General features: G+C 44.4%; 1 protein-coding gene across 7 annotated transcripts in view; it reads right to left on the bottom strand.

Annotated features, from left to right (window-relative positions):
* The window catches only part of TCERG1 (transcription elongation regulator 1), a 67557-nt gene extending 61721 nt beyond the window's left edge, over nt 1-5836 (bottom strand). For 4 of the 7 annotated variants that reach the window (XM_077326976.1, XM_077326977.1, XM_077326978.1 and 1 more), the window contains exons 1-2: nt 5678-5836; nt 1382-1607 (exon numbers count right to left, since the gene is read on the bottom strand). In XM_077326976.1, the coding sequence (XP_077183091.1) occupies nt 1382-1607; nt 5678-5781 (330 nt within the window). In that variant the 5' untranslated portion in view covers nt 5782-5836. Of the gene's footprint in view, nt 1-1381; nt 1608-2068; nt 2161-5037; nt 5418-5466; nt 5486-5677 lie in introns of those variants that run through there. The other 3 variants (XM_077326980.1, XM_077326983.1, XM_077326981.1) reach the window with 3 other exon arrangements.
* Nucleotides 5837-21057: the final 15221 nt, after the last annotated feature.

The raw sequence follows: 21057 nt of genomic DNA, 5'->3' as shown, positions 1-21057 counted from the left end.
GGCCACGAACGAACAGCAAGTTGGTATCCTCAGAGCGCAAGGCCCTGGGGGGGGGGGGCAAAGGGTGACAGGCAGTTCCCCAGATATGTGTGTATCAGATTGCGAACAGCCTTAAAGGTCAAAAACAGAACCTTGAACCTGATCTGGGCTGCAACTGGCAACCAGGGCAGATACCTCAGCACAGCCTGGATGTGGGCCCTCCAAGGTCATGCTCCAGATAAAGGTCAAGGTTCTGGTACTTACCTTCAAGACCACTCGCAATCTGGGCCTTGCATATCTGAGGGACCTTCTCAGCCCTGGCCCCACCTGGCGGAATGAGCTCCTGGATAAGCTGAGGGCCCTGAGCTGTCACAGTTCTGCAGGACCTGCAAGATGCAGCTCTTCCACAGGCTTTTGGTCAAGGCTAGGGCTGGAAGATCCTGTTCCCCCCCCACTGCCCCCTCCTCTTTAGGGCAGTGGTTCTCAACCTTCCTAATGCTGTGACCCCTTAATACAGTTCCTCCCTGTCCCTTCTGTTTTGTTATCCCATTCCTGCCCCCGCCCCTGCACACACACCCTCATTTGCAAGGAGGCAAGTTTTTTAACACAAGCCTCCTCTCTGGGTATTCGCAGCCCAGACCTCACAACAGCAGAAATCCTTGGCCAACAAAACCTCACCCGCATGCCTTTCCGATTGCATGGGAACCTCGCCACTGACATGCACATGTCTCTGGACCATGCCCCTTCCTCCCGCTGCCATTTGAAAGTAGGTGAGGAGGTTACTGCTGCCATTGCGAGGGTGCCACACTAGTGGCAGCAGGCTGTCTCGCGACCCCCCACAAAATGGTTGGTCAACCCTTCAGGGGGGTTACAACCCCCAGGTTGAGAACCACTGCTTTAGGGGATTGCTAGTATGATTGACAACAATAAAGGAAGTCTCACGCAGGACCTTTGGAGGAAAGTAGTTCTTGTGAAAAGGAAACCAAAGAGCTGGACTGTCAGAGAAGCTACAATCTAGGTCAGATGGAAAGACAGCTCAAGCCTGTATGAAGAAAGCAGGAGAGGAGAACCAAAAATAATGGAAGAAATAGAGATGAACAAATGAATAGTCTAGTAGAGTGGAGGGAAGACACACATGATTGGCTGGAACAGAGTGAAAAGGCATGTGATATATGCAAACTGGCAGGGAGAAACAGTATGTCAAAACTCAGGATAGTTCAAAGGCATGTGATAGAACATGCCGGAGACATGCCGGAAACAGCCGGAGACTTAATATGTCCAGACTACAAATCTTTGCACAGAAAAGGTTTGCATGGTTAATAGGCAAAAAGGGGGCCGTATTTCATATGCAACAACAATCTTTCATCTTTATAAAAAAATGCCCACCCCTATAACAATTTACCTGTAAATGCGGCGGTCCCATGGGTGGAGGAATTCCTCCTGGGGGTGGCATCGGAGGCATATTTGGATCAAATGGAGGTCGTCCAAATGGAGGCCGAGGAGGCGGTGGTGGGCCTCGCAACATACCAAAAGGTGGAGGAGGGCGCATAAGAGGTGGTGGGCCTCTCATGACAGTGTTTGGTGGAGGAGCTGGACCACGAAACCTCAGTGCTTGCTGCTGAGCCATTCTGTGGACAAAATCAAAACAAAGCAGTTCTGTCTTCAGGCTTGATCACTGAAAGGGCATTGATTTATAAATGAACCAAAACTTTGTGGCAAGCATTCTCATGAACAATTCTGGGGCTCCAAGCTTTACCCTCACAATTTAAATTATCTAGATTGGGGCAACTTAGAATGGAAAGGAACTGCACAAGTTTCCCTCCCACAGGCCTAGTTACTAAGGCACCTCAGACATGAGGTGCAAAACCCATACCTCTCCTATGTATACCCTAGGCATCTTGCTCTTGTTCCTAGTGATGAATTCCATGGCACCCAATGGTTACATTGCATAATATGATGAATAGGCATCCACCACACACCTGGATGGCAACATCTATATCCTTTTCACTTGTGACCTACAGCAGCCCCACTGTACCACCCAGCCCCCTATGATGTAGCTTAGTAAATGTATATATAGAAAAAAGTTCACCTTTGTAACCAACAAACGCTCTTCTGATGCTCTCAGGAAAACAATTTTGCCCACCATTTAGTGCCAGTGCAATACCAATGTTGGCATGATGACTCAAAATTGAAAAAAACAAAGGTTATAAGGTGGTGAACGACAACAGACACATAATTCAACACTCATTATTCAGACACCTGGAAGTTGTATAGCATCAAGTTGTTTAGAAATTCTCTTGCTGTATATAAATCAGAAATTTATGATGTGATGCTTTAAATGACCACTGCTATCACCTGTGTAATACTGCTTTTATTTGTGCATTACTACTTTTGATAAAGCTATTTTAATATATAGAAATGCAAGTGTATTTTGTCGGTTATGCAAAGTATACAATTCAGCCTTTCCAGCTGTAGTTCATATATATATATTTTATTTAAAATTCTTTGTAACTGACATAATAAGCATGCAATTTGTTCTTGGGAATTAGTATTCAGGAACAAAAAGTACACTATAACTAGCGATCTTTAAATTAACCTCTTTCACCAAAAATGTTCCTTTACCAGCTCTGGAAACACTCTCTATGAAACTGGGAGTAATAATATGTAACTTATCTAATGATGAATTTTAACTTTACATAATAATCCATAAACAGATCCCTATTGAATGCTACTTGTGGATTCACTACAAAGAAGTTTCATATGCCAGTGCTTTAAAAAACACAAAAATTAACAGCCTATTTACAAGTACAAACACTGTAATAAATGGTTGGGTGTTCTATTGCAACAGAATTACACTTTCTGGAGGAATCAATAAGCAATTAATTCCTCCATACCTGTAAGATGAGCTACATTATTAGAAGTTGGCCAATAATAGTTGTAGCAACCCAACATTAAAATAAATATTATTTAGTTTATTTCCCCAGATGAAATTATTTATTCGATTTATTACCTGCTGCTATCGTAAAACATCTTGTGGCAGGTTACAGAATAAAATCCCATATCAAATAAAAACATTATAAACATTAACACCACCAACAATAAACTGTGGGATAAATTGATCATCTGAATCTATCCTGATAAGAGTAATGGATAGACAGACAGAGCTAAAGGAATGTAGAGCTTCTAATTTTAATTAGATACACAGAAAAGCCTTTTCTGGCTGAGAAAAAAAAATCTGTACCCTGACAGGATATTCAGATTTCATGTCCTACATCAGCCTTTTCTCCATGTTCACCACGCATTGTGGAAGCCAGCTAGGATCATCAGTCCACCTTTACCACAGGCCTGGTCAAGAGGACAGCTGATATTATTTTACACTGAGAACTTAGGTCATCCTTCCCTAACTTCCAAAATCTTATCTGCTGGCATCACTGCAACAATTAAACAAAAAGAGAGGCCTGCTCACTTCGCCAAGTTTTCTTGGTCATGTTGGCATTTCAAAGAAACACTGTGTTTTATATATAATAGTGAGCAAATGGAGTCTGCTATAAAACCTAGTGATCATTAACACCTACATGGAATAAGCCCCTGATACACTCATGCTGCTTCAATTACTGATAGTCTGTTACACTATGTCTTAAACTGCAGGGTTATTATTTCAGACCACGGCAACTAAAATTGACAGGCTCAGATTGGAGTAAACCTGCATAAGATTACACTGCCAGAATGTAAAATAAGATGCAATGCATCTTGCTTTTCATTTAGCTGTTATGACCTGGCATACACTACAGTTCATTCCAACTAGCTTCAACATGTGTAGAGATATTTTAATTGTCTCTTCTCATATCCATATCATACTTCCATATAGGAAAAGTGTGAAACGTGCATGTAAGATTGTCACAATTACTTAACTTTGTATTCAGTATATATAACCTGCCTGTGCACAGAGAAAAATCCACTACATGGATGTGTTTTTAACCAGAGAAGTAGCCCTCATGCACGGTATAAAGTTATCTGATAAATATATGTTGCACAGGCAAGGAGAACTAACTGGCTGATATGCAAGTGAGTAGCTGAAGCAGAACAAATTTAGAGTCCAGTGGCACCTTTAAGACCAACAAAGTTTTATTCAAAGTATGAGCGTTCATGTGCACCCACACTTTCTCAGATACCATGTCACGGAATGGAAGTAATCTGTTCAAACTTACAGGTAGTGTGTGAAAATAAATTAATATATAGCATAAAGTAAATGTTTAGCGGGTTCCAGAGATAAATAAGGGAAAACCAGCAATTTGGATTTGTTTGTATTCACTTGATTCAAGATCTTAGCTAACTGCTGTCAGCAACTTATCTATTTGCCCATTATTCTCATAATGTAGATATTTGCATTTGTATTGTGGCCAAATGTTTCCCGTACAATTCAATCTTAAGTGAATACAAACAAATCCAAATTGCTGGCTCTTCCCTATTTATCTCTAGAACCTGCTAAACATTTACTTTATGTTGTATGTTAATTTATTCTTGAAAGGCCTTGGCGGGGCTGGCCCACAGGGGAGAAAGGAAGCAAAAACACCCTGCCAGCCCCTCACCACCACCAAGCAGCCCCATCGCAGCCTTACAAGGCCTCAGCGGACTGGACCTTGTCAGGCCCATTGTATTTTTTGTATAATGGGCTTTTCTGCTAGTATCTTAAATAACATTTTGCTCTTCTTAAAGGTGCCACTGATCTAAATTTGTTTCACTTGCTGATTATCTCTGAGGGAGTTGGGAAAAACCCTGACTTATCTTTATTAAATAAATGTCCAGCACTTCAGCACTTACATTAAAGTGAAAATGCCTCAGGGCTTTTGGCTCAGTGCTTTCTACTTTGACTAGCAACCTCTTCTCAAGATCTTGGCTGAGTTTCCTCCTTCCCATCACCTTCTGGGTGGAGTGAGATGTCTCTGAACCTGCCCCTTACACATGCGCTGCTTATGTTTTATCACTCAGTTGCCAGCCCTCCCTATAAGCCTCAGCCGTACAATAGCAGATGACTAGCAGACCAACTCATGTACTCACCCCTAAGCCCAGTAGTGGCGCCACGGCACCCACACGATAAAGGCGGTTAGTACAGCAAAGCTATGTTACTCAAAAGCACACCGCACTGTCCAATAGGGTCTATCTCACAAAAGCGCGCTTAGACCCGCAGTTTAGCACACGCACACCCACGAGCGTGAAAGCGTGGCAAGGGGCAGCTAACGTTTTTTATGACATGGCGCTCGATACATTTCTCTCCAGCCCTGTTGGCAACCCCAAACAAAACGCTCCCAGGTCGAAAGGAGATCAGAAGCTTCAGTAGCCTCAACACCCCCAAATCTGAATTTTTTGCGGGAAAAACTATTTTTTGTTTATAAAGGGGGGGGGGGACTATCCTCCCGTCCGTTGCCCAATTTCACCTGGTAAATCTAATGGGATTAATTGGCCGGGGCAATGAACGGGGAGTCTTACCATGACAAGAAAAAAATGACGCTTGAAGCGACTGTGCGTGCGGGGGGAGGGGCGGAGACCGAACGGTCGCTTCCGCCTCGAGGCTGACCGCGAGGGAGGGAGGGAGGCTGTGCTCCGCGCGCGCGCGCTCCCACGAGGGCCTCGTGCTCGTGTGGCTAGCAGGAGCCCCTCCGCCGCCAGCGCGGGCGCGGATAAGAATACTTCGCCTTACCTGATCTCATTATTGTAACGCTCCGCCGCACTAGAGTCCCCTTCGCCACCACCAGATCCGGCGCCGCCACTAGCGCCACTGCCACCTCCTCCTCGTTCCGCCATCACCAGCCGACACTGCCGCTTCACACGCCCACCCACGCCAAGCCTAACTCCGCTTCATTGGCTGAGGGCCGCGTCAATCAGATAGGGACAGGGACTGTGCCGAGCCCGGATTCGCTGCCTTCGCCGCCGATTTTGAATGAGGGATAGGAAACGAGCGCCAATTGGGTAGCTTCGCTCATGCGCCATTTCTTCTCCCTTTCGCATGCGCCCCTTGGAAGTCGGGACGGGGGCAACACACGTGATCAGTAACCCGGAACTGAAGTAATTTTTTTTCTTTTTCTTGAAGGCTGTTCTAGCTCCTTTTCCAACCAATAGGGAATGAGAACGTCATCAATGGGAATAGTGAAATATTTCATCCAAGTAAAACTGGTTTCTTTCTACGAGATGACCCAGAAAAAATTCTAAAACAAAAACCGGTTATCCGAATATAGAGTACTTAGAAAACGCGGAGTAACGTTGACAACAGGCTTCATTAAGTGATTTGGAAAATGGGGCTGAGCTACGATAGTCAATAAACAGAACTGGAGAAACTGCAGCAATAAGGTTTGAAATCTGAAAACAAGCAAAATTCTGATACAGAGTCAAAACAAAGGAATAAGCATGAAACGTTAAACAATGCAGAGGTTACCTAGTGGGAACATACAGGAAATAAACTCGTTCAGTTTACAGTCACCGCCCCTTTACCAAAGCATCTTTCTGAACAATTTGCCTACAGTTCAGTTCACTTACCGATGTAAAAAAGGCCTTCAGTTTTATTAGTTTGCAGAAAGCCAAGGGAATGGGATCTTTTCTGACCTCATCAAGTAGGCCTATTCGTAAGGTGACCAGATTGTCCCACTTTTGGAGGGACATCTGGGGGCACCTGGCAAATTGTTCTTATGTTGAAATTAAAAAAATATATTTTTGTGTTATATGAAAATTTTTGTTGCTCCATATAGACCAAACTTTTAATCAAGAAATCTCCCAACCCCCGGGTCAATGGTGTCCCACTTTACCAATGTTAAAATCTGGTCACCTTACCTTTTTGTAAAATAGGTGCCACAATCAAGAATGTAAATATATTTGGTTGAGGTCAACCCAAACTACTGCTTCCCCTCAGCCCTCCCCCCCAAGCCTCCCTCCTACAACCATCACTACAGACTCGCCCATCCCACTGGGCCATCAGTAGGAGTTGACTTATCTTCCCAATGTTCTATTGTTCCATAATGTTTTCTATTGTCATTGTATTGTGATAAACTGAGTTACTTGTATCGTTACTGTTTGATGTAAACCGCCCTGAGCCTTCAGGGAGGGTGGTATATAAATATTTATTTTATTTATTTTATTTTATTATATTTCTATACCGCCCTCCCCGGAGGCTCAGGGCGGTTTACATTAAACATATAAACAATACAGAAAACCTTTATTGGCATAAATATATGGCAGTTGTTAATTTTGTCCATTTATAGGGTGGTGCCTGTAAAAAGCCCTACTCAGGTGAGTTAGGCTACTGTGGTAGAGCATGGGCAGAAAGGACAGCTGGTAGACATCAAGGGTCCCCAACATGTCACGCATCAGAACTTAACTGGTGCTACACAAGAGTTTTTAGAAAGACAGTTTACAATAATACACCGTAAAATATAACCCAATATAACTGCAACACTGTCCCCCCAAGGAACTGTACCCACCCCCGATGAACCCCCTTCCACCAGACTCCATGCTTCGAGGGAGATGGTTGACAGATATATGTCTAGGATATCTCTCTATTGTAATCCTCTTGTATAAAACCATGGTGCATGTGTATAGTTCTAGTTTCCATATCTCCAAAAGGATGCTGCACAGCTGGGAAAAGTATAGAAAAGGGCAACTAGGGTAATAAAGGGGTTGGAGCATCTTTCCTATGAGGAAAGTCTGAAGAGTCTGGGACTTTTTAGTTTAGGGAAACATGATACAGCATAGAGTGGCTAACAGCTGCAGAGTATCAGAGACCAGTGAAGTTAGCTGGAAGGAACTGGAAGATTCTTTTAAGCTAGCCGCTGTCTCCCCATGCTCTGACCTAGATGCCCTTACTTAGCCTGATCTCATTGAGTCTTGGAAGCTAAGGAGGGTTGACCTGGGTTAGTACATTGATAGGAGACCCAAGGAAGTCCAGGGTCACTATGCAGAGGCAGGCAGTGGCAAACAATGTCTTAATTACTCCTGCCTCGAAAATCCTACTGGTTTCCATAAATCAGCTGCAATTGGATGAGCACTTTCCACCACACTCCAACAGGTGGAGTTTAAAGATGGCTAAGTGCAGGGGGTTGGACTAGATGACCCACGAGATTGTTATTACAAACAGCGCTGAATAGTTGCAAAGGCCTTTTAAAAATAAAGAATATCCTTTTAATGAGAACACTGCAGATCTAAATTGACATTTTTGTTGTAACTATAGACACAAGTGCCAAAGAAATGCACAGTTCTGGAAAATATTAACAAACCCTAATAGATAATTCTTCAAATTCCAGAGTAGTATTGTTGATTTAAATGGGATTCTGTTCCAGACCTGACATTGTAAACATGACAGGATCAGTCACTAATCTGTGAAATCCTAAACAGAGTTCAACCCTTCTGAGTTCATTGAAGTGGAGAGGACAACTATACTTAGGACTGCATTACAAAGCACCTTGATGTAACTTATTTTCAGTCTTTTACTTAGCCACTAGGAGATCCCCTTTAACAACCTTCCTGCTATAGTCAAATAAAATGCTGATACAGTACAAATCTTGAAAGGATCTTAGTACATCTGCTTGTAGCTTAAACAGTGGAATGTTTTGAAGATGTAACTGAAAGAACATTACATAAAACATCACTTGTTCCTGTCATCATGCTTCTTCACAATAAAGTTTTTCCAGAGAATATCTCCTAGAATTCTGAGCTGATTTATTAACCTCTGAATAATTCAGCCTCATAAATTGCCATTCATCATGTGCTGCTTGGGAACAGCAGCAATCGCTCCTAGTCGATAATGTCCTTGTATTTACTATGATGTATCGAGTTCTGTTCTCTTTCTCATCTGCTGTTAAATACCTTTAAGAAAGGACAAAGCTGAACACGAGGCACATGTGGCTCAGTTTCTGTCACCTTTTTGTAGAGGAAGCTGAAAGCACATCTGGAATAAACACAGAGCAGCACAATGATACAAGTTGTACATTCCTTTCCTCTGGTCATAGGTGGAGCATACAAGTACTTATGTCTGCCAATACTCTGAACCAAGAGCAGTTTTTGTCAACCTATACTGGGAGAAGGCCCTAGGAAAGAGAGGGAGCAGTGGAACTGTCTGGGTGGTGTCACTTTCAGTGACATGTCACTCCCCAGGAGTGTTACCAACATAATAAAGAAAAACTGTGTCTGAAATAAAGCTTTTTCTGACACACATGGGAATGCACTTTTGATTTAGAGCTGGGCAAAAGCTGAGAGCGGTGGTGTCAGAAAGTACATATTTTAGTAGGTGGGCTCCAAATCAGATACCTTAGAAAGTGTAGTTGGAGCAGCATCTAACAGATTTTTCCTTGTCACCCAGCAAGCCTTTTGATTTTGATTTTATATATGAGTGCATTCCTCACAATAATTTGACCACTGAGGAAGACCCCTTGGGGTCGAAATGCATTTGGTCCATTCTTTGGACTATTTCATATGCAGTTAGAAATCTGTTGTTTTAAAATGTTGATGACCATATTTTTAATAAGTTGAATTAGTGCATATTATTTAATAAATAGTTGTAAAACAAATTAAAAATTATTTTTGCAGCTCACCTTTTGGGTTCCTAAATTTTCTGGTTAGGTTGGGTTTCAGTTTCCCTTTTTGGTTTTGCATTGGAGCTGCTTCTAGACAGGCAAAAGTAGACCTCACAATTGATAGACTCCACTGATAAATTTTTAAGATGAAGAAAGAGAAAAACAGATTCAGAAAAAAAGTTGGAAAACCTAAACAAGGAAAGGGAAAGCAAAGGGACAGTAAAGAGATAGTGGCATGTCATAAACACACAAGCAACTTAACTATGTTTTGTGTTTTTAATGGAGTAAAATTAAAGGACCTTGTAAATTGTGAACCTATAAGGCCAATTAAAATTTTAATATAAGTTAAAATATTAGTAAAGTGTGTGCTCCTTTGATATTCCTAATGAATGAACTCTTTTAAACTTATGCTGATGGCTGATAATTGAACTCTAACTCCTGGGCAAAAGTTATCAGTAATGTGAGTATGTAAAGTGGCCACTGGCGTTAAATATTCATAGAGTCACAGATGGGAATCAACAAAGAGCACAGAAACAGCATATTCCTAGCCATTCTGTGGTGAGCATGTCAAAGCATCAAGAGCAACTGCTGATTTGTTGCTACAGCTACATAGATTTGTGTAGGCTGGCTTTGTAGAAGACTAGAAGAAAGTTTCTTTGCCAGCTGGTGTTTCCAACTGAAGTAGATCAAGATATACCAACAAGTTAAGGGGTTGTCGGGTTCTTGATCTATGCCAGATTGTTATCCTCTTAGTTTATATGTGTTTTCTGCTTGTAACCCAGGGGTAGGTGAGGAGGAGGGGGTGGGGGTCAGGTTGCACAAAAAGACTGAAACACTGAAATCAGAGAGAGTCTGATACCAAACAACCTGCTGTGGACACCTCCCTTTCAACTTGTGCAAGTTCTGGAACGGTGATCAGATCAGAACAAAGGCCTAGCTTTGAAGACTGTTAGGGAAATTTAAGTAGTTTAGAATCCAATAGGAATGATTTTAACAAATTTACACAGAGAAGCCACACGACACTGCAAAGACTAGCAGTAGCTACCACTTCATGCTTTAGTCAATTTTAAATGACTTTAACATTAAAAGCTATTAATAGTTCAATCCTAGTTAACTGAAGGGATGCCACCTTCCATATATTCTAAGTATCCCTTCCATGTGACATCTTCAGGACAGGATCTATTTTGAGTACTTCGGCTGTTTCAAGCACAGTGAGGGGCAAGCTATGCAAAAATAATAAAGGCCATCCCGCACATTGAAAAAATCAGCATTAGGCCAGCGCAATGGCATAACGCTAAAAAAAACGAGCCTCCCGAAATTCCTGCTCTGCTGCTGTCTAGCGCTTCCTGCCATTTTGCATGCCTGCTTGAAATGGCGGAAGAAGGGAACATGCTAGACATGTTCCTCTCTTCTGCCTGTCAATCAAGAGAGGCAGCCAATCACTCTTCTCGCTCTTTTAAAAGGACCCTCTAATTTTTTAAAATGATACTTATTCATTTAAATGCATATGCATTTATTCATGGATGCACAGGGCTCCTTTCACTGCAATCCCTCTTGCAATCTGGAGCCTTGAAGCTTTAAAAAAAATGGGAGCGGGGGGGCATTACTTTTCTATCTTCTTTTGGTGGGGAAGAGTCATGCTTTATGGGCAAAGTGGAGGGGGGAGTTTATTTTGTGCTCTGCCTGGGAAATTGTGTGTCTATTCATTGCTCCAGGCAGTTAAAAAAAGAAAGAAAAGAAAGCCCCGTTCTGGATGAAGAGAGAGGGAGGTGGGCTCAAGGACGGGCATTGGAGCTGGAGATCTCGATACTTCGGCCACTTTGGTAATGCACATGTCTTGTGCGAGTGAAGAACAGAAGATTGTCTAACACAGCTGCAAGTTGGTTCTTCTTCAAGGGACTGCCTAGACAAGTGGTTCTCAGCCTGGGGGTTGGGCCCCCTTTGGGGATCGAACAACCCTTTCACAAGAGTCGTGGCAGAGTGAGCAGCTTGGCAGGGGGGGTGCCGCTACTGTTGCCACACCTCCTGCAGACGCCCGCACTTGGCTGCTCTAGCAGCACCTCCAGAGCAGCATAGTCACCCGGCAGGCGCTCCAGATGGCGGTGCATCTCAGGCTTCAGACAGTGGCAGTGCAGCTACTGCAGTTGTGCATCTGGCCTCTCCAGGCACACCCACTCACCATACAGCATGTCCCACTCCAGCACTGCCTCCTCACGGGCCTGGCTCAGCCCGGCCACCGCTAGCCACAGCTTGGCCACCTCTTCCTCTGCCACTCCTGCCCACGCTGCACTGCTAGCTCCCGTGCCAGGCACCTGTTCTCCTCCTCCAGCGCCCACAGCCACCCCATGTGGCTGCATAGATGGCAGTTCAGCTCCTTCAGCTCACCCTGCATGAATGTACCTCCACCTGCTTGCCTCGCCGAGTGTACTCGCCCCAGCAGATGGCCACTCCGCTTTGGGTCTGGCCAAGGCCGGATGGCCCAAGAAGACATCCGGAGAGTGGCCCCTGATGGACACATACCCTGGCCCAGCCCATACACAATGAGAAGCTCTGCTCTCGGGCCCGACTGGGTTGCCTCCCCCAAATCATGGGTTTCTTAGAATCATAGAATCATGGAAGGGATCTAATGGGTCATCTAGTCCAACCCCCTGCACTATGCAGGACACTCACAACCCTATTGCTCTTTCACTGTAACCTGCCACCCCCTTAAGCCTTCACAGAATAAGCCTCTCCATCAGATGGCTATCCAGCCTCTTGGATTCTCCCCCATCATTCTCTCTAAGGGGGACCCTAAGTGGCCCATATCCCTTTACTGATGTCTCCAAATCAATTTTGTCTGAGGGAGGGTGCCTGCACACAAAAGCTGAATAAATCTTTGTTGGTCTTAAAGGTGCCCCTGGACACAATTTTTGTTCTTCCAAATCATTGGTTTTTGTTACTTAGTTTGTACCCTGCCTGTTATGTCTGTGGGCATTTGGCCACTGAAGCAAATGAGGGCTCCAGCCAGCCAAGGGACTAATCAATTAAAGGAACCTGATTGCTCTGCTAGAGCCAATCAGATCGCTCTGCTAAAGCCAATCAGATTGCTATGCTTAGTGCCAATTGGATTGCTCTGCTTAAGGCCAATCAGATTGCTCCGCTAGGGCCAATAGGATTGCTCTGGTTAAGGGCCAATCGGATTGCTCAGATTGCTCCGCTAGGACCAATCGGATTGCTCTGCTTAGAGCCAATCAGAGGCAGCAGCTGGCTGCCTGAAAGGTGTAAAAAGTGCATGAGTTTGCCTGTTTTTCTCTGTTCAGTAGTTGTAGTTTATTGCTGGAATTGCTAAATAAAAAGAGTTGTTCTGAAGGCTTGGAGTCTATGATCACTGAACCCACAGACTTAATACTGCCCTTCTCTCCAAGGGGGTCCCAAAGTGGCCGACATCGTTCCTCTTCCATTTCATCCAAACAGCCTTGAGAGGTAGATCAAGATAGACTATTTGTCTGCCTAGAGCAGTGGAAAAGAGTAAGATTGGCCTGGTGGCACAAGAGGCAGAACTGAACTGAGAAATTCTGGAGAGAAAAAAACAATTTATATACAATCATGAACAATGGATCTTCATGCCATTGGTCAGTTTCGGTTTAATTTCTGTGAAAGAACAGTTGTATACTTTTATGGTTGGGGGTCACCACAACATGAGGAACTGGATTAAAGGGTCGCGTCATTAGGAAAGTTGAGAACCACTGGCCTAGACAGAAGTCAGAAAGACCGAGGCCCAAATACAACAGGCCTGAATTGTTAACTCTTGGTTGCTGTAAGATGTGCTGAATTATTGTTACAAATATATATGTTGAAGTTGGGTTATAGCTATTTCCATAAATGCAAGAGTCACAAGGTGGGATCACACAGTCATAGATGTGAACTCTCTCCCTTCTTCAGTAAAAAAAGACATTGTTGTTTAAACTGAAAAGGTTACAATAGCAGACTAGAAAGGAAAGAATAGAATATCACAAAACCCAAGACCTACTGCCATGGAGTCTAGACCTTAACCCTGTGGGTTTCCAAGGCTCATGTATGCAAGAAAGAAGACTTTGTAAAAATGTGTACAATTTATTAGGACAAATTCTAGAAAACCAGTTTCTCAATAAGCAGTACATCTGTGAAAATATATGTGTATACTGGAAACCTCATCTTCTCCATGCCAAACATCACTTTGATAGGTGCCTTGCCTCAAATATTAAGGAACATAAAAGAGAGAGCAAAGAGAGGTAGCAACCAAGACGCAGGTTCTTCAATACTATAATTTTTTTAAGCCTGGCAAGATATGAAGAAATCCAAAAGCAAGATCTATTTCTGCTGTTGAGGACCTTTGTACAAAACACATTACAAATGGTCTCATTGTAATTACTGTGGAAAACTGTGCCCAGGATATTAAGAATGTACAGATTTCACAGATTATAGCAACTTGTCCAGGCATGGGAAAACAAATAGTGGGAGACTTCTTCTGAGAGACATAGCAGAAAAAAATGGGTTAATATGTACAATGAGTATCAAGTATTATTTAATTAATTAATTAATTAATATTTTTATACTGCCCTTCCCTACAGCTCTGGGTGGTTTACATAAAACATTTTGGAACATTCACATACAACACTATCTAAATCAATATAACAACAACAATCAATAACAACAATACATCAACTGGAACAATTAGAACGGCACTTCAATAATAACTTGACAATCCCTTAGTAGGTTCTGTCCCTCAGTCTGGGGGGGGGGGGTGGCACCTGTAGATGTTATGGGTCAGTTGGCCCCACCAAATGCCTGGTGGAAGAGCTCCTTTTTACAGGCCCTACGGCATTGTGGAAGTTCCGGCAGGGCCCTGATCTCTTCGGGGAGCTCATTCCACCAGGTGGGGGCCAGGACTGAAAAGGCCCTGGCCCTTGTTGAGGCCCAACGTGCCTCTTTAGGGCCAGGGATCCGTAGTCAGTTGGAGGTGGCGGAGCGTAGAGCTCTTCCGGGGGTATACTGGACTCAATGCATTAATTTGAAGTTAACAGTATCTTGTTTATTTGGGATATATGTGAACCAAGACTGCAAGAGCTATCCCAAGCAGAACTGTATTTATTTCAAACAAGGCTGGTTACAATATAAATGAAATATTAAAAAAAACAATTTAAACTATACAAACAAATCTATTAAAATAATACCAATCACAATAATACAGTGTGATTCTTATTGGCTATATGTCAAAAGCTAGGAGAAATGTACATGGTCAGCAAGATGTTTCTCAGACAGCAGAGACACAGTTCAAAATACCCAGTGTACATTCAAGAGTCACAATTTAGATTTAAAATTAAATCAATTTAATGCAGTCCTAAACTGCCTGCTGGATCCTGAAGGTGAGAGGGCCCTTTCTCATGTACCCACCAAATGAGCTTTGTTGTTTAAACTGATTGGTGGGATAGTCAGGAGAGTCTCTCTATGATCTTGGTCAGAAATGTATGGGAGAAAGGTTGCCAGCTCCAGGTTGGGAAATACCTGGAGATTTTGGGGGCAGAGCCAGGAGTGGGCAGGATACAGGGTATGGTTTGACTTTGGTGGAGTATAATGCTATGGAGTCCACTCTCCAAAGCAGCCATTTTCTTCAGAGGAATGGATCTCTGTCACCTGGAGATGAGCTGTAAAACTGGGGGATTCCCAGGCTCCACCTAGGGACTGGCATCCCTGTATGGGAGAAGACAGTCCTTCAGATACTCTGAGGCCAAGTGTAGCCCCAACTTGAGTACATGCAATAGTTGAGTCTTGAGATAAGTATAAGGCAAGGTTCACTTTGGCTAGACTGAACCAGGAACCGGGGCAGCTGATGCACCAGCAGGATCTGTGCAAAAGCACTCCCAGCCACTGCAGCCACCTGTTTTTCTAAAGTGACTGCTATATCAACAACATTCCCCAGCTGCAAGCCTGACTTTTCAAGGGCAGTATAACTTCATGCAAAACAATAGAAATCTCAAGTCCCTGGTCTGCCTTCTTACTAATCCAGAGAACCTCTGTCTTGTCAGGATTGTCAGTTTGTTCACCCTCATCCAGCATGTTATTGATTACAAGCACCCAAGCACTGATTCAGAACATCAGCAGTATCCTTGGAATTAGGTGGGAAAGACTCAGAAAACGTTTATTGGCATACAGAAAGAAAGACTGGATATCATCCACATATACCTATGGCTAGAAATTTGGGGGTGATCTTTGATGTCTCTCTCTCAAGGGAGGTGCAGTTCACCAGAGTAGCACAGGTGATCTGTGTGTGATATAAGCAATTGAAACAATCAGGAGATTATATGAAAAAATATGAGGAAGTTCCTAATCTAGCTGTGCTAACTGCACATCTGATGCCGTCTGTAGGATATTCTTCATTGGCAGGTAAAAGGCCATTGCGGCAGTAAGAAATACGCGACTCCGTATATTGGCATATAACAGGCCACAGCATTTATTCAACAATCTCCCAACGGAGGATTGGCACAGCATAGGGGATGAGCCTGGCCTGGCAGTGGCTACACTGCAACCCTTAGTCCACGCGCATCAGAGTCCGTCAACTATTTCCCCGCTGGGACTATGTGACCCTTTTGTTGGACTATTACACCGGGAGATGGCCCTGATGGGGGGCCCAAAGGGCGCGAACCTCCTTGGGTAAGCCCCAGGACCAACTGGTCATTCCGCAAGCTACGAAAGGCCTACCCCGCCAGGCAGACCTTACCTTGCTACTGACCCCGCCCCCTTTACTAAGGGCCCGAACCCTTCGGGGAGGCAGATTGCACACCGGCTCCCCTTAACAGGCTCGCTCCCGTATGCCTACCCGCTGTGATGAAATTAACAACATAACAATCAAACCTCAAATACAGGGAGGGAGGGTCACTTGCCTGCCCAGGACGCGAGTGGCGGGAAGCCGGGACCACGCGCAAGCCCAGCTTGCCGGCCCCGCCCCTTAGGCCACTCACGCCGCCGGCCGCGCCAGTGCTCCCCAGCGCGCAGCCGAGCTGGAAGCCACCAGGGTGAGCCACTCTTCTCCTGCCCATCCTTCCCCCACCAACGGGCGGCTCGGGGTAAGTCCCACCGCCTATAAGCAGTTGAATCATGTACACTATAGATCTTTCATATTCCAGCACAGAGCAGGACTTCACTGCAGTAACTCAGATGTCTGTCAGTGAACCTCAGTACAAGCACAGACCATGCCAAGTCAAGAGCTTTAATTCCTAACTCTCCTTACAAAGGAAGAACAGGGGTGAGAGGCCAATGTGGCCAGGTGAAACAAGGCTCTAGGGGTAGACAACAAAACCCGTTCCTCCGTCAAGTAGTAATTTCAAGGAACAAACAGATGAAAAGGGGAAGACACAGAAATATAATTTATGGATACCTAGTACTGCAGATTTACTTCTGTACCATAATTGATTTTTTTCTTGGAAGGAAGGAAGGAAGGAAGGATTATAACAAAATTAATTTCTTTGCATGATTCTACATACTGAGCAACATACCATGCAACCAGTTTGGTTTAGTGGTTAGGAGCGCCGATTTCTAATCTAATGAGCCAGGTTTAACTCTATGCTCCCCCACATGCAGCCAGCTGGGTGACCTTGGGCTCACTAGAGCACTGATAAAACTGTTCTGACCGGGCCGTGATATCAGGGCTCTCTCAGCCTCACCCACCCCACAGGGTGTCTGTTGTGGGGAGAGGAAAGGGAAGGCGACTGTAAGCCGCTTTGAGCCTCCTTCTCACTGCTCACACACTACATAACCACCTATGCTCTCATTCTGTTTTCTAACCCATACAACTTTCTCGTCCCATTTTTCCCACCAGGAAAGAGCTGTCTTCCTTGAATAATCAGAATTACTGAGGGAGCTTTTGATGGGACCACAATACAACAGCTCTCAGTTTCTTTCACTTTGATACTATGGTTTTCTCTTTCATTTTTATTCATGTATTTTGCTTAAAACCACTGGCACTACAAGAGAGTTGACAGTTCAGGGAGTGATTGTCAGTCGTCTCTGCTGAATGAAGAATCTACTCTCCGCTCCCTCAGGTCCTAGAAGCCAGTTCTTTATCAGCTGCCACTTCTACACCAGGTGACATACTGCTGCCGGTGGTGGATAGATAAGTCTCCAGAGAGAATGAGATTCAGGAACAGTCTCCTAAGATGAACAGGAAGGAAACACTGGGCTTCACTATTGGCGAGTCTTGCCCCTGCACTGAGATGAGGAGCATCTGTTTCCCGATCTGCAAAGTTAAAAGGAAAGGGAGGAAAGTGAACCACTGGCTGCCACTGACTCTTGCTCAGAACTCTCTACATGAGCTCAACACTGCCCATGACAGGAGATTAAAGACAATATTTGGTTGTGGTAACTCTGCCCTGGTCTTTTATCCCTGTATATTACAGGTTGACTCAGCCTTCTATCCTTCCAAGGTCGGTAAAATGAGTACCCAGCTTGCGTGCTGGGGGGTAAACGGTAATGACTGGGGAAGGCACTGGCAAACCACCCTGTATTGAGTCTGCAAGAAAACGCTGGAGGGCGTCACCCCAAGGGTCAGACATGACTCGGTGCTTGCACAGGGGATACCTTTACCTTTATTAGAGGTTCAGAATTACTTTAATAATTTATTAAAATGATCTGAAAGGTGTTTTTTTTTAATGTTCAGGAATATTCTGGCTTGATGGCAAGACTCCTCTCCCATTCTAACTCATTTATTGCCCACTTAATATTTTGTCACCCTTCCACTGCACACCTTGCTTTCATGTGTGAACAAGGTGAATTTGTGAATAAAATACAGATGGTACTTTGTCACCTCTGGTTTTGTTAGGATATTGTCCTTCTTTGCGGCACCAAAGAATATACCTAAGTTCATAAAAATCAGCATTTCGGTCAGATTACTATCTAGCCTCTGCTTAAAAACTTCCAAAGGAGGAGAACAGACCACCTGTTCCACTAAGGAACCACTCTCACTGTCAGGAACTTCTTCTGGATGTTTAGAAGAAAATTCTTTTGAATGGATTTCCACTCATCGGTTCTGGTCCAACCCTCTAGGACAACTAAAAAACTATCCTGCTCTATCTTCTGTATGACAGCCCTTCAAACACTTGAAGACAGTTAACTATCACCTCTTCGTAGTCTTCTGTAAAGGCTAAACAGACCAAGCTCCCTCAACCTTTCCTGATACAACTCAACCTTTCCTGATACAACTTGGCACACAACCCCTCACCATCTTTGTAGTCCTCCTTTGGACATGCTCAACTTTATCTACTTCTTTCTCCAATTGTGGTGCCCAAAACTGAACACAGTACTCCAAGTGAAGTCTTACTAGAGCAAAGTGGTAACATCACTTCCCATGATCTGGGTGTAAACTGCATGGAGCTTTTATTTCAACCCCAGATCGATTCAGTCCCTGCCCTCTACACAGAATGCGATTTCCGTTTGGATTTTGGGCAATTTAAATTTTCCTTCTGCAGCAAGAAGGATTGATCCGGAGTGACCCTACCTTTATTGTGCGATATTTTAGAGTGCTTTTAACGCTCAATATTGTTCAAATCCGGATTGGGAAAGAAAGCTCCATGGTAGAGAACCTCTGATAGGCCGCACCTGGTCATGTGACAAGCCTGTCTTAAAGGAGAAGCCCCTAATTTCCCTCAACTTCTGTCGGTCCTGGATTTTTCCTCCCTCCTCTGCCTTTTTCGATCTTCTCCCCCACCCCTCCAAGAAAAGAAAGAGGCTCCCTGCCTGGCTCCTCTCCCTCACCTTCAAGAAAAGAAAGAAAGAGGCTTGCCCCCCCCCGCCCTTCTGAACTACCCTAACCACGTGCAGAAGACTTTCCTGTTTCAATGGGTAGGGGGCAGTAAAGGAAGACCCGAGTTCAAAGCGATCTGAATTCAACAGGATTGACAATGGAATAAAGAAAGTAAGTGCAGACTCTGCCCTGGACTCTGTACTTCTTTTAATACAGCCCCGAATCCTGTTTGCCTTTTTAGCCACCAAGTCACACGGCTGACTCATGTTCAGTGTCTGGTCTTTTAAGACCTCCAGAGTCCAGATCCTTTTCACATGTACTACTGCCAAGATAAATCTCACCCCTTCTATAATGGTGGATTTGATTTTTCCTACCTAAATGAAGAACTTCACATTTATCAATATTGAACTTCATTTTAGCCCCGTTTTCTAGCCTGTCAAGATCATCCAGTTTTCTAATTATGTCTTTTGGTGTGTTTGCTACCCCCCCTCCTCCTCCCAGTTTAGTGTCATCTGCAAATTTAATGACCCCCTCTATTCCTTCATCCAAATCATTTATGAATATGTTGAACACCAGAGGGGCCCAGAACAGATCCCTGAACCACTCCACTTGTCACTGCTCTCCAAAAAGATGATGAACCATTTACCTGCACACTTCGAATGCAATCTGTCAACCAGTTCTCCATCTATTTTACAATAAAAGGATTCATACCACATTTTACCAACTTGTCAATAAGAATTTCATGTGGAACCTTACCAAAAGCCCAGAGGGCGGCGTTGAGAGAGGTTGAAAGGATGGAGATGCTCCACCAGGCCCTGAAATCAAGGCATGAAATTGGAGTCACTGTGGGTTGGCAGGTAGTTGTGAGTTCCTGCATTGTGCATGGGGTTGGACTAGATGACCTGTACAATCCAACTCTGTAATTCTATGATTCTAAGGTAAACTATGTCCACAGCATTCTTCTGATCTAGCAAGGTAGTAACTTTCTCAAAGAGATAAGGTTATTCTGACCTGACTTCTTCATAAGAAAGCCATGCTGACCCTTAGTAATTACATCCATCTGCTCTAGCTGCTTAAGCACCACTTGATGATTTGTTCTAAAATTTTGCCAGCTACAGATGTCAAGGTCATGGGTCAGTAGTTATGCAGATCCTCCTTTTTCTCCTTCTTGAAGATGAGGACATTTGCCTGCGTCCAACCTTCAAGCACTTTACCTGTTCTCCCTGCCCCTCCACTGTTGCCACTGAGAAGGCACAGTATCCGTATTTTGGGAGGCAGCCTGCGGCAGCAACAAAAAAACAACCCACAAAGATCAGGTGGGTGGCAGCAGCAGTAGAAGCATCATCATCTAGGCCTTTCAATGGCTTGCCTTCTGAGTCAGGGAAGGAGGCAGACAGGAGGCCAGAAAGAGAAGGAGGCCCCTGAGCTGAGTGTATGTGAGTCCCACCACCACTGTCTCCTCTGTTCCCTTCACTTGGCCATGTATGGCCAGTATTGGGGCTGAGGCAAAGGCTCTCCAGGCAAGTGCTCTGGACTGGAGGAGACCAGGGCACTCAATCTTGGGTGAAGGCCGGCACAAGGGGAAGAGGAATGGCCGCAATGGTGGCTGGCCAGGCCCGGCGCTGAGTTCTCTCACTTTACCTCCACTGCCCCTGGCTCCCTTCACTGTCTCACCTCCAAGCCTCATTGGCTGTGCTCTCTCTCCCCAATCTCCTCGGGTGAGTCACTGCCGCTCTGCCATGGAGGGTGGGGGCATACGGAGGGACA

The sequence above is a fragment of the Paroedura picta genome, chromosome 3 (assembly GCF_049243985.1).
Source record: "Paroedura picta isolate Pp20150507F chromosome 3, Ppicta_v3.0, whole genome shotgun sequence".
Classification (NCBI taxonomy): domain Eukaryota; kingdom Metazoa; phylum Chordata; class Lepidosauria; order Squamata; family Gekkonidae; genus Paroedura; species Paroedura picta.
This window is presented reverse-complemented; position numbering and strand designations above follow the sequence as displayed.